The 12,754-nt window shown below is 43.7% G+C and overlaps 1 protein-coding gene across 2 annotated transcripts; it reads right to left on the reverse strand.

The window, feature by feature from the left end:
- Window positions 1-6,533, reverse strand: fscn2a (fascin actin-bundling protein 2a, retinal). 2 transcript variants are annotated; one of them, XM_084036603.1, is made up of 5 exons: window positions 5,204-6,508; window positions 2,598-2,754; window positions 2,400-2,521; window positions 2,121-2,288; window positions 1-2,008 (listed from the first exon to the last, which is right to left on the reverse strand). In XM_084036603.1, the coding sequence occupies exons 1-5, from the start codon at window positions 6,024-6,026 to the stop codon at window positions 1,803-1,805; spliced, it is 1,476 nt and encodes a 491-aa protein (XP_083892729.1). In that variant the 5' UTR covers window positions 6,027-6,508; the 3' UTR covers window positions 1-1,802. The 2 variants fall into 2 exon arrangements, with proteins under 2 accessions (XP_083892729.1, XP_083892728.1); XM_084036602.1 differs by having other exon boundaries at window positions 2,121-2,521; window positions 5,204-6,533.
- Between the last annotated feature and the right edge of the window lie 6,221 nt (window positions 6,534-12,754).

Raw genomic sequence — 12,754 nt, forward strand, 5'->3', positions numbered from 1 at the left:
TTTTTATTGTCATCAACATTTTCAAAAATCATATCAGAAAACAAATATAGTAAAATAACAAACATCTACATGAAATACATTCTAAAATATGGCTGGAGGCTCTATAGAGCTGATACAGGATGCATATGTGACCAAGCCTTTTAGACCTTGCTTTCTAAAAATGTTTCTGCATTAATTTGCAAATTGCACACATCACATAACCATTGGTTTAGACATTACAATTGGACTACTGCTGGTTTTTTATTTCTTTGTGGGAAATAACTGACAAAAATCTACTGGATACATTTTATACACGTTCAGGTTGTCCTCTGCAACAGCAACATCTGTGCAAATAAAGTCTGGGCAGCATGTGCCCTTTCATGTGTGTATGTAATCAATTCAGAGTCCTGTGAGATAGGAAAAAGGCTTGTGCTTTCTAAGGGTAAAGTAGAGTCTGCTGATCACATTTTTACAAAAGCGGTGTTACTTTGACGAACACGTTATTGCCTGTCGGAGATGGGTTTGACCTACAATCACGGGACACAGAATGTGCACAAAGCACTCACTTCACAAATTTTCTCATCCGACTCAAAGATGGAAAATCAACAGGCATTATATTAGGATTTGTCAAACTTGCTTCTGCATGATGTTTTATAGGACGTCACTATTGTAAAGGGCTCTTGTAGTCAAGTAAGAAATATTTGCATTTTTTTCCACATATATCCATTATTTTGTCTAATATTCCCACCTAACTCTGAACATGAGAACCGTTTATAAAGGGATTTAGAGTGCAGTATGGTTTAAGGCCCCTAGGCAGAACACTAGAGAAGCACTTTCTGAGTTCATACGTACATTAAAAATGATTTATAGTCCATAAAATACTTTAAACCTGCCCTGATGTGGATATATGACATTTCTACTGATATCGTTTGTCCCTGAACATGTCTGATCTCTCTATTTCTATATGTGTTACACAAAAACATATTTGGGTGTTTGGAATGTCCTCTTTGGATAATACATCGCTCAGCATTGCAGTTGTCCCTGAGACAGTACGGTCTATTTGCTCCAGTCCCCTTCATTTACTTCATATTGTGCTTTTATGGAAGCTGTGAATAGTCTATTAAGATGAATGACAACGACATTGGCACCAGCCCCTTTGTGTGTCATCGTGGCAAAATGTGGTCTTGGAGACACCTGCTGTGTTTTGTAGTATTTGCCAGCTGTTGATATGTCTGTGTACAGATGTTGTGATAGCACCGCAACCTTGCAAAAATGTGCAGTCATGCACATTTCCAGATGTGTATGTTGAGATTAAAATGAAGGCCCGGTTCGAAGATGGGTGTGGTCCGAGCAAGGGGCCGTAGACATGATGAGTTTACCCACTTTACGCCCCCCTGGTCTGATTTGGCATCGTTGCCGGTCCCATCGCAGTGGTTGCATTTCTCTTTGTTCAGTGACCGATCAATGTGGCTGCCTTCAAAGATATTTGGTTGTCGCTGTATTTATATTGAGCAAAGTGTATCTGAAAGAATTGGGACAGCCCCTGTCTTGTTTTTCACACGCTATCAGTTGTTGTTTGATGATGGCATTGTCATTTGAAAGACAAAACATTTAACATTTACAGTAAAAACCAGACGTATCTTTCTATAAAGTGTTCACTTCTTCCCCATTTAAAAAACAACAACGACAAAAAAAACAAAAAACCCCCCCATGGGATCGGGCATCTGGCAGCTAGTATAAAAACAGGCAGGAAAATGTAACACGGTCAGTCCATTTCATTTAAGCTGGTCCTGGACCCCGCCTTCTCGCTCACTGTTTAGGACTCAATACTCCCAAAGAGAAGATATGTCAACAGTTGTACCATCGCCCATCAGCGTACCTCCCTGGTCTCCACGGAGGTACTTGCCATCAGAGCCCTTGATGGCGAAGCGTCCATGTTCCACGAACTCAAGGAAAAAGTCCTCTGGCTTTTCTCCATCCGAACACACTAAGCCACTGCTAGAGACGTACCAGAACTTTCCATTCACACCTGCAGAAGGACAGCAGGGGATTATATGTTAGCTGAACATTGACTAAACAAGGTGCAGATGTATTGATGATGTTATCCAGAAATGTATGACGTTGTGAAATGGCACACTGACTTTTTACATTGTAGGCGCCGTCGTTGAAGATCAATGAGAAGATGTCATAGACGGATCGGTTTGCGTTCAGAGTGTTGGAGTTCTTGTGGTGACACACAAAGCCGTTCTCTCCGCGAAGGATCAACATCGGGCGGTTGATGAGTTTCATCAGGAATAATTCGTTGTCACCTGCAATGAAGTACAGAATAATGCTCTTTGCACATCTCTTGTGCACGGGGTCAACCATACGGTACCCGTGGAACAGCATTAATCTGGAGCAGCATGCCTGAAAGTACTTACCCACTGTATCGCTGACTGCTGAGAGCTGCCCATTCTTCTTTGTACAGACGTACTTTCCGTTACTTGCTTTGAGTGCCACCCTCTGTCCTCGCCACTCGATGTCAAACATCGTGTTGACCTCTCTGGAGAGAGGGCATGGAGAGGTTAGGGAGACGTGAACGAAACATGGAGGAAAGCGTGGCTGTAAAAGTTACTTACACATCTGTGGCAGTGGACTGGATCTCGCCATGAGTCACTAGAGTCCAGTAGGATCCGCCATTGGTCCGGAACATAGACTTTTTGCTCTCCTTGTCGAGCTCCATCTGGAACGTCTCCATGTCTGTCTCCACATCCTGATTGGCTGAAATACTCACTCCTGGTAACAAGGGAAGAAGAGGAAGCCCGGTCAATATAAATAATGGATTATGATGTTGCATCCTCAATGCGTTTTTCTGTTGATGCACCACATATTTCAGAATGCTACTGACAAAGACTCATTCAAGGCTTCTTTTTTGGCTTTTAAGCCTTCTCCACATATAAGATGCAGGTGTTTTGGGGTCACACAGCATTTTATTTGGCAGATTGATAAAATATCTCAATGCTATGAATATCATATGATCAAGTACATTTATTTTGGATGATGTTTTTTAGTGTTACCCTCTCTATCGGTTGCCAGTACACAACTGTATGATGCTTTTGCAATGTGCAATTTTCAGGCTCCTGCTGCACAAATGAGCCAATAGATTCATGGCATTTATTCAGACTTATTTCATTGTGCTTTACGGTACCAAGATGGCAGGTTGGCAAGCTTTGGTCACCTTGGGTTGGAGAAGTGGATTATAAATGCACGATAAGACATCGGGATGATTTGCCGTCCCCACTATGAAAACTTACAAAATATGATTCTATTCACCTTTAAGATTAAAGGGGTTGAGTGTTTCATGCTCAAAAGATAGGATCACTTTAAACAGTTAACCTTCTCTCTGGCCATCTGCAAGCTGTGGATGTTCTCTTGCCTCTTCAACAAATCCTATGATCAACTCATGTGAGCTGTTTTGCATACAAAAGTGAGCGTGCAAGTAAAGCTTGTGAAATACAGTACAGAAAAACATCTAAAACGTGTGTAAGATTGTGCCCACCTCTCCAGTTATTCAGTTAGCGCTCTGTTCACTAAACCCAAGTGCCTAACTTGCAGCCAATCCAGCGTTCTGCACTTAATCCGCATGTATTAACTGTCTGGTGGGGTGCGTTAGGTGGTAGAGAATACACAGACACATAGCCTATAACTGAACTGTGTCTGCTCTAGTTCAAATTAGATGCCACAGAAATGTCCTTCAACCTTTCTCTTAAGCCTGTTACAACCCTAATCCCCCACAGTCACCCCTCCACCCTTCCTGTTCATGCTGTAATTCCCTGCCTGGTGAAATGCAAATCTGCACTGCAGGGCCCACTAAGCAGCTTTGAGTGCCTTGTTCCTTAAAAAACGTGGAACTGCCACAAGGCCAAACTCTTCAATTAAAAATGGCATTATTTGCCCTATATTATGAGAATTTAGTGCCAGGTTGTTGAAATATTGCCCTGACGGTCACCTTTTTTTTTATTGCATTTCTTTTTTAGTGAATAAGCATCATGATGACTTGCAGTCTGAAGTTAGAGAGCCTTGTTCCTCAGATATGCTGCAGTATTGCATATGCATTAAATGAGGCTGTTTGTGGTTTTAATTGAATTTCAAAGCTTCAAAAAGCTCCCCTGTGCTCCGACATATTTGTTTGACTAATTATATAGGACAGAGCAGATGACACCATGCAGGCTGAGAAGAAATCTTGTAACTAATCTGTCTACTAAGGCCTGGCTGTAGCTCTCTTTTGCTGCCACCTCACTGCCACACTGGCCGACCATAGATCCACATAATTTGGAGAACTTCACCCGATGGATGACGGTGAAGGGTAGCAAGGCTTGTAGTCCATTGATGGTAATTGACACCCGTGGGGCACAGGTCTGCCCTGAAGTCATTTGCACGCTGCTTAATCTTCAATGGACACACAGTGGAAATGACAAAGCCCATTACCACAATTACCTCCACAGTATGGCTGCTAACCATCCTGGATCCAGCATGTAGACAAGAAAGGCAGGGCATTCTCTCATTAGCTGGTGAATGTTGCTGATTTGCTTTGTGGTGGCTGTAATATCATTTTAAAGATTCAATTAACCACCCAAGCTGTCTCAAGTATTCAAGAATCCTTCATTGCTATACTGCCTGGTATTTGAATATGCAACAGTGGAATGTAGTGTCTTCTTTTTTGTCACCAGGAACATGTTGCACCCTACTGTGTTATGTGTTTAGCTATTTACTGGATAAGGCTGGACCTAAATGTGCAAACTGTAACAGCTGAGACAACTGGTCTGAAATCACTTGGAAGATGGGACAGTGACAATAAACTAACAAGGATAGTCTGAAGCGGTTAGCAAAGACTCGTTTGAAAAAGGGTGTGTGCTCCATTTTCAAAACTATGGTGCACTGCTCTCTAAAGGATTTGAAAATGGTCTCACCTAGTGCTAACACTGTAAAGTGCAGCTCCATGGTGTTTTTACCTTGCCTCATTATGAATAGATTTGTTCAAAAGTATTTTTGGATGTAGTCAGAAACCATTAAATTCCATCCTTTAACCTCAATTACTTAATCCAATGAATAATTTTTTCTCTGAAGCTCCCCAGTGCTGAATGCTGGATTGAGAACATAATGGTATAAGTGCAGCAATCCAATCCATTTTCTGCATGAATCTTTTTTCGACAATGTTCTTAACACCACATCACAGGCTGCATACCTTGTTTGACGGAGACAAATCTCTTATTGGCAGCTTGAAACACAACTTGTGGATGACTCTCCTCCAGATCAAACAGCTCATCTTTTCCAGGCTTGGAGCACCGGCCGGATCGCAGCGTCCCCGTGGGACCCACCGGGGTCAGGTATTTCCCATCGCGGTCCTTAAAGGCCAGCTTGCCAGATTTCAGCTCCAGAGTAAAGCTAGTCGTGTTCGTCTTCTCCTTCACCAGTTTGCCATCGTTGCTGAGGAAACGACTGTCGCAGGTCTTCAGGCTGTATTTGCCATCGAGGTACACCAAGGTGACCAGGGAGTCCACTCCCCAGGGAATGTTGCTGTCCACTGAGATTTCTCCATCCGAAGCAGACAGATGGGCATAGCGCTTACGTGCCACGCTGAGCAGGCTGGCCTGCGGGTGTAAAGCCAAATGGACGGCCCACAGCTCCTGTTCCCCAATGGCTTGGGCAAAGCAGGACAGGTAGTCAGCCGAGCCTCCAAAGTAACGCAGATAAGGCTCTGATTGCAGTGCCCAGCGACCATCGGACTGAGGCACAATCAGGAAGCGGCAGTCCGGGTCGGGCTTCTCTGCCCCACATGTGATCTTCCCGTCTTTGTCAGAGCCCAGATAGCGTCCCAAGTGGCTGCGGAGGAACACCACCTGGCCATCTTGCTCGTCCTGCTCTAAGGTCCAGATCTGCTTCTTCTTCATGCTGACGCCCGAGGCGTTCACCTTGTAGCCGAAGGCCTCGGCCGTCAGGTAGCGGTTTTCATAGTTGATGAGGCCAAACTGCAGTTTCAGGGCCCTGTTTATTCCGTTGGTGGGCATGCTTGAACAAGCCACGCGTTAAGATCGTAAGCGACGAGGTTCAGGGCAAACGGGGGAGAAGCAGCATTCAAATTGAAAAGCAAAAATAGAACGCTTGATATCTCCCCACTTCTGTCTCTCAAGCCGTAAATTAGCTACACTTATCTCCCTTGATGGAGTGTTTAGTGTTCCTTCTCTCTCCCGTCACTTTCTCTCTTTCCCCAGAGGCTTGTACAGGCACTTGCTCTCTGTTCCTTAATGAGTTAGGATTAAAATCAGCAGGACACAGCACCTCAATCCAACCAAGCCGCTGACGTCACATACCAGTGCACCAACCACGAACCTCCCCTCCTCCCTCTCCGTCTCCTGTACACACTCGGTGTCGATTCATTCTCTATCTCTTCCATATATTCCCTTTACTCTCAGCTCTTCTTTTTTGCCTCCACCGTCGTCTTCCTTCCCTGTAACTCACCTGACACCCTCATTTGTGAAACCTCACTCCCTGTTGGTTGTTACTCTCACATTATGGTCCATTTACTAGCAGCCAGGCCATCCAGCCCTGGGATTATCCTAGCTTTGATCTGCTGGCAAGCCACAGCCTAATTGGAAAATGTCCAGAGAGGTGCTTTTGGCTGCTCCCCACTGTTTCTACTTCTCTTTGAGTCCCTTTTTTAAAAAAGGTAAAGCAAGTTGCTCATGGGTCTGTTTGTGTAAGCTAATTTTTAAAAACATTTTCTTATATGTGAATAAACAGTCCTGATGTAAAGATTTAAATCGTATTCGCAAAGAGCCCCTTTCATGTTACGTTGCACCAGGGTTAATGTACATGGCTGACTGCTTCAGAAGCATCTTAACTCCCAAAGCGGTACAAAGGGTCCTTTCTGAAAAGTCCCAGTTAGCCACATGCAGGTACAGGGGAGCTACACGGCAACATTGTGTTTGCTTCAAGTCTTCAGAGATATTTAAATGAGTTGAGTCTGTCAGCGTATCTAAGAGGGATTTGAATAGCATGTATTTGAATGTACAAGCATTGCCTATTTGCCTTTGCTGTGCTTTCACCTTTTGTTCATTCTCAACTTAATTATTGCAGATCCTTTCAGACCCACCTCTGTTATCCTGTCAGTCAACTGATAATAGCCATGACCTTTGTCACAGTGCACACCAAGGTCAACCTTTTTAAGAGCATTACCACCCTGTTTCTCCAAGGTTTGTGGTGATGTTGAGGGTAATGCCAAGGAGAACCATATGTAAATACCAAAACCACCAAGTGTGTGATTAAAACTCGAGCACAAAGCTCAATCCTTGGGGTATTGTTTCTACTTGATAAGCGTTTAAAGGCAAGTGCTGTCATCTGTTGGCCTTGACAATTAACAGTGAATAGCATTGTGATCCCACAGCACCACAGGGGGTTAATGCTCTAACGTTGATTTAAGGATGAAGGTTGGTAAAAGGCTGTTTGTAGAGCACAAACATATGCACACTGATGTGTGTGGTTGCTCAAGGGCAGTATTCCTTTTTGTTGAGGTCAGGTTCCTTATCTGGAACTCTTTGAGTAAAACGTCTGGTCCCCTATGTGTTGAAAGCCAGTTTAGGTTTTATAAGATGCCAGTATGTTTCATTAGAACTACATGTTAGATAACTGCTCGAAAACAAAGTAGTTCATACGATGTGTTGTCAGACCAGGTCTGAAGGCAAGTGCTTATAGCTGTGCACACTTATACATATGGAAGTGTGCAGTTGTGGGTTGTATTAATTTATATTTTTACTATATTTTCTTCCCGCTAGCTTGAATTTTGAATCAGTGATGATTCTGATGAAAAGAATGGACATTAACCCAAACCCATCATGTACAACAGTGTGCATTGTGTTTCATGTGTTTTCACCCTGTGCTCACTGGGTGGCAGCATTGCCTTGTATTAGTAGTCATTAACTATTACAGATAGATGACGTGTTACCGTTTGATAGAAGTCTAAATCAATGCAGTACAATATCATCTTGCTGGTGTGTGTTTGTATGTTTTAGAAACACAGTTCAGGGAATACTAATTGAGATTAATTGCAATTTGAAAGATGTGACCGTTTGTCAGGCAGGGAGAGACTAAAGGACACAATTGAGTAAACGGGGGTTTAGGATCTTGTGTTTGTTAAGCTCGACCCATACCAGGAAATACATGTCAGGACATCACCACATCTGCTGAATTAACTGTGTATATTTGTAGTAGACTGAAAGATTATAATTCATGAGCGAGACCACAGTAAATACAGTAATATTATTAAAGATGCATTAAGTCCCTATATGAATAATATTTGGTTTTGGATGACAAATATAACTCAGTTATCTATTTTGGGACATGGCCCAGCTTTTAAAAAAAGCTGTGGTTGGTACAATTTATTTGCGTCCAGTAGATGGCAGGGTTGACCATGAATTGTACCCACTCTCATCATTTTGGATTTCTTTTTTTTCACTGGGTTATGCTGTGAAATGAGAAACATTTAATGAGAAGAATGTCACTCATGTTCTCAGTCTTCCTAGAAAGGAGTTGCTTGGCTGGTTGAACACAAAGATTAAATTATTCATGATAGTAATTTCTGAGAGTGTATGCGTCATTTCTTGCTTTTCTCTTGGAGTCTCCGTCAAACCGTCCATGCATTTATGTATCATTTGTGATGAGAGACTATTAGAACAAGGGGAAATAGATATTATAGTAGTATCAACAGTAAATAACCATTTGCTTTTGTAACTGAGATAAAGTCTCACATATTAGCCATAGTGGAAAATAGGAAATATGACCAAAAATCAATTGTTGTGGCACTGAAAACATAAGTGTTTGGATTGTCATGTGTGTCAACTGTCTTGGTCCCAAATACAGATGGAAAGTAAGGTTCATTGTAAAGTGATGATGTGGTTTGGAAATCTTTAAACACATTTTTGATTCTTCTTGCGAACACAAAACTAAAAAGATCTGAAGACTGTTGTGAGGATGAATTTGTGAACTGATATAATATTCAAAAATGAGGACGGTCTTTCCCCTGTCCTTCAGATGCCCCACTCTTTGCAGCCGGGGTTGCCTTGCACTGGAAGTACCTCACTAGCAATAACCGTATGTCATTTAAAGTGTAGTGGTCCAGTGTTGAATTGCATAGTGTGACTTAAATGTCATTAATTTCTCTCTCTATGTATATTTCTTGGTTGTTCTCCTGTCTTTGTATGTGGCCTCTCTCTTTGTCCGGAAGCATGTCAGGAAGAATAATGAAACAATTGCTCATAGCTCATGAAGAAAATGATTGGAGGAGGATGAAAAAGAAGACAAAAACAAGTGAAAGGAGTAGGTTACTTGCAAATACACAGCGACATGCATGTGCACACACGTAGGGGCTCCTGTATACACTCGCACACGGATCAAATGGTGAGCGGCGGTCTCCCCCTAGGGCACGAGCATGGATTAATGTGCCCAGTGCGATTATTTCATTTATAACTGTCCTGCACCTTTTCAGATAAGACCATTTTTCAGGTTGCCATCCACTAGCACCTTTAGACTGCATCTATTAGCCTGCCAAGCACTCAGAGCTCAGTTTAAAGGGCCAGCGCCCTCCATGTTTAGCTTGCATTGGAAGGCACTTTCAGAGAGGAGTCAAGGTTATCTAGTGGCAACTTGAGCCCAACTAACTCCCAAAGGACTAGGGTGCAAATGTTTCAAACAATCGGGAAAATGACACCCCAGAAAAGGACGTGGATGTACTTCTTCTCTATGAAATATCATCAGAAAGGTGCTTTTACTAATTCTGGTGAGCTCAGATTCCCTGCATATTCAATACTGTTATCTGTACGACTGTAGAAATAATTGTACATCAGCAAAAACCCTATGGGGTCATGTCATTGAAATGGCTGAGGGTTAATAAAATCATAACTGTATAAGTAGCACCCCCACTGCTCATGTCCTATATAAAGTATACACGGGTCCAAAAATGTCCTTTGGTTGCTCTCTCCTGCCCCCATGGGATCCTCCAGCTGCCCCCTCTAAAACCAGCAGAGGAAAACGGTCCATGAGACGTGCAGTAAAAGTGAAATGTAAAATGGCCGCCTTGGCTGGGATTCTCCTTCCTCAGCAGCTCGGTGCTCGCTGACCCCATTAATCCAGGTGTTCATTCATCTACAGGGCGATCCACCCACAGGCCGTTAACGTCTTACCCCACTGTGTTTGCCCAGCCCAGCCCCGGCCATCGCGCTCCTGCTCTACCCAGTGTAATGGGGGCTGCCAATGAGCTAAGTATGGGCAGCCATATAAATGAGCCTTGGTAAATGTCAAGCCTTTTAATACTCCGTTGTAATGCCACATTTGTTTTGTAGGCTGTCACTTGTTTTTAGAGTATGCAACCCCCCGCCCCCACCCACATTCTCCAAGGAGGAAAGAAAACCAGAGAGAGAAGGTGGTATAACTTAATTGGAGGTTACATCGCTGTCAGTGCAATACTTATTGACAAAGATACCTCAGCTCTCAGCGAAAGCAGCCTGTAAATAGGTAATAGCAATAAAAGCAGTTTCTCATTGAGGACACTGCAGACTGGTGGACACGGCTTACAGCCCGCGCACCGACTGGGCTCTCGCTTCGACGCAGCTTTAAGGGACAGGAGCGCTCATGTTAACGTCATCCTTTGCTCACTGGCTCTGACAGCAGGGCTAATATGAGGCCTCAGCTTCTGCCATTCTGACAATTCCCTGTCTCTTTCATATAAAGAGAATGGTCATGTGAATTGCAGTGACAGGTATGCGTGTTTGTCTATGAAACACACACGCACACACACGTGTGTGTGTGTGCGTGAGTGAGCTAATGTCTGAGGCGATGTGAGCTTGCATGCGTAGCTAATGCTCACCATCCTTGTGCATGTTTTTTTGTTGTTTGTCGCCCGTGCGTGCGTGTGCATGCCCACATGGTGATTTATGTGCAATCACATGTGCCTCGGCGTCTCCAAATGTTGGTCCGTTCACTCAGAAGGTTTTATATACTAGGTCTGCCATGCTGCAAGAGCCAGACATACGTTGCCCTGCATTTCTTCTCCCTCACTTTTTAACTGCATTCCCACACGCAGAGACTGTAAAACAGAGTGATTTACACACAAGTGAATAAATACTGTGAGCGAGTGATACGGTCACTGCACTGTGCCCCTCCCCCTGCTGATTCGAACGCTTCGGTTAGTTCCCGTGTTCCTTTTGAGAGGGTCAGAGGAGCATGTTTGCTTAGCATCCCAGAAAAATGTGTTGATTGTGGGATTGTTGGCACAGGAGCCAGGGGGTAGGAAAAGAGGAATCATCCAAAACGGTGCAAGGGCAGAACATTAGGGCTCATCACAGACGCATTACGAATGTGGATCAAAGTCAAACGTACGACGGCTACTGATGGCGACATGGGAGGTCGATAACGATGCTGATGTCTAATGAAACTAAGGCAGAAGCTGAGGCCCGCACTTTGGAATAGAGGGGACAATTTGTGGGAGGAAACAGAGTAATGAAGAATTGAGAGGGAGCCCTTATTATGTAGCGTGATCTCAGCCAAGCTGCATATCCAACGTCTGTCCCCATAAGCCGTGAGCACTTGCTATGTATTCATCTACACACACACACACACACACACACACACACACACACACTGCCCTCAAACAGCCTATGGTAGGTTGTCTGACAAATTGAGCACATTTGTTCACTGCAGAAATTTTCATTGAGCAACTGGGGTTTCACTCCGTTTCCTGTTGTTTCTCCATTCAGAGGTTTCTTCCCCTCTTTCTCTGTCTGTGGGTAGATTGTTTACAGCAGGAAGTGCCTGGCATCCTCTCACTTGGCATTGGGAGACAGAGACTTGGCTGGTGCTTGTAGCCCAACATCATTCACAGTCCCAGCGCCTGCTTCAATATAATTCACGTGCTTTTGGGAGACATCCTTACCGGAATAGAGAGCATTTTTGTTGATTATTCCGTCTGTTTTTGATTACGTCCTGGCTGGCCTCGGAGAGCTAGCGGGCAATTTAGCTATCATTGCTAGATGGGTTAATGGGGCCCCGAGCTGGAGGTTTATGTTGGGGTTCAAAACAGTAGGCTGGCGGAGATTTTCAGTTGTTACAGCAATGATAACCGCACATAAATGTTTGTGTATTTCTCCATGTATGTGTGCGGGGCATGCGCTAAGAGGTTGGCATGTGTGGTTTCCAGTGAAATGTGCCAATTAAATCCACGACTACCTCGGGATGAATGTGATCATTTTGGTGATCCTCTGACTCATTCTCTTGTGCCATCTTCAGGTCAAGATTGCAGTGTGTTAAGCATGCTAAAAGCCAAACTGAGATGATCATAAGCGTTATAGCCGAATAGCATCAGCATGATAACATTGTAGCTATCATGGCTAATGCTGACACTTTAGCCTCACTGTACAACTTCACAGAGCCTCTCGCATAGACCCGTCTTGTTAATCATCGGATGTTTAATCCACCTCATCTCATGACCAGTCTTCTTTGCCAAGCAGTGATGTCGGGCATTAAAAAAAAAAGGGATATTGGTGTCTTCAAGGTGTGAAACAGAATTTGTGCACTTTGACCCTTGAGATGAATGTTGCATGGTCTGAATAGTGCTAGCTTCTGCATAAGTACTCCAATTGCTCTCCACTGACGTGCTAATCCTACTGGGGCTGTTTGTGCTGGGTAAGCTTGTATTTCCTTGAGCATGCACCACCTGTCAGCAAGCGACACAGCTCTGTGCGGATGT

Source organism: Eutrigla gurnardus, assembly GCF_963514095.1.
Source record: "Eutrigla gurnardus genome assembly, chromosome: 20".
In the NCBI taxonomy this organism is placed as follows: Eukaryota; Metazoa; Chordata; class Actinopteri; order Perciformes; family Triglidae; genus Eutrigla; species Eutrigla gurnardus.

What these genes read in the sequence shown, in the direction of transcription:
- fscn2a (XM_084036602.1), bottom strand. Translation starts at nt 6,026, where the DNA reads ATGCCCACCAACGGAATAAACAGGGCCCTGAAACTGCAGTTTGGCCTC. An exon ending in CAGTCCACTGCCACAGATGT is followed by an intron (nt 2,522 to 2,597) that starts GTAAGTAACTTT and finishes CCCTCTCTCCAG; the next exon opens with AGAGGTCAACACGATGTTTG. An exon ending in CGGCGCCTACAATGTAAAAA is followed by an intron (nt 2,009 to 2,120) that starts GTCAGTGTGCCA and finishes GTCCTTCTGCAG; the next exon opens with GTGTGAATGGAAAGTTCTGG.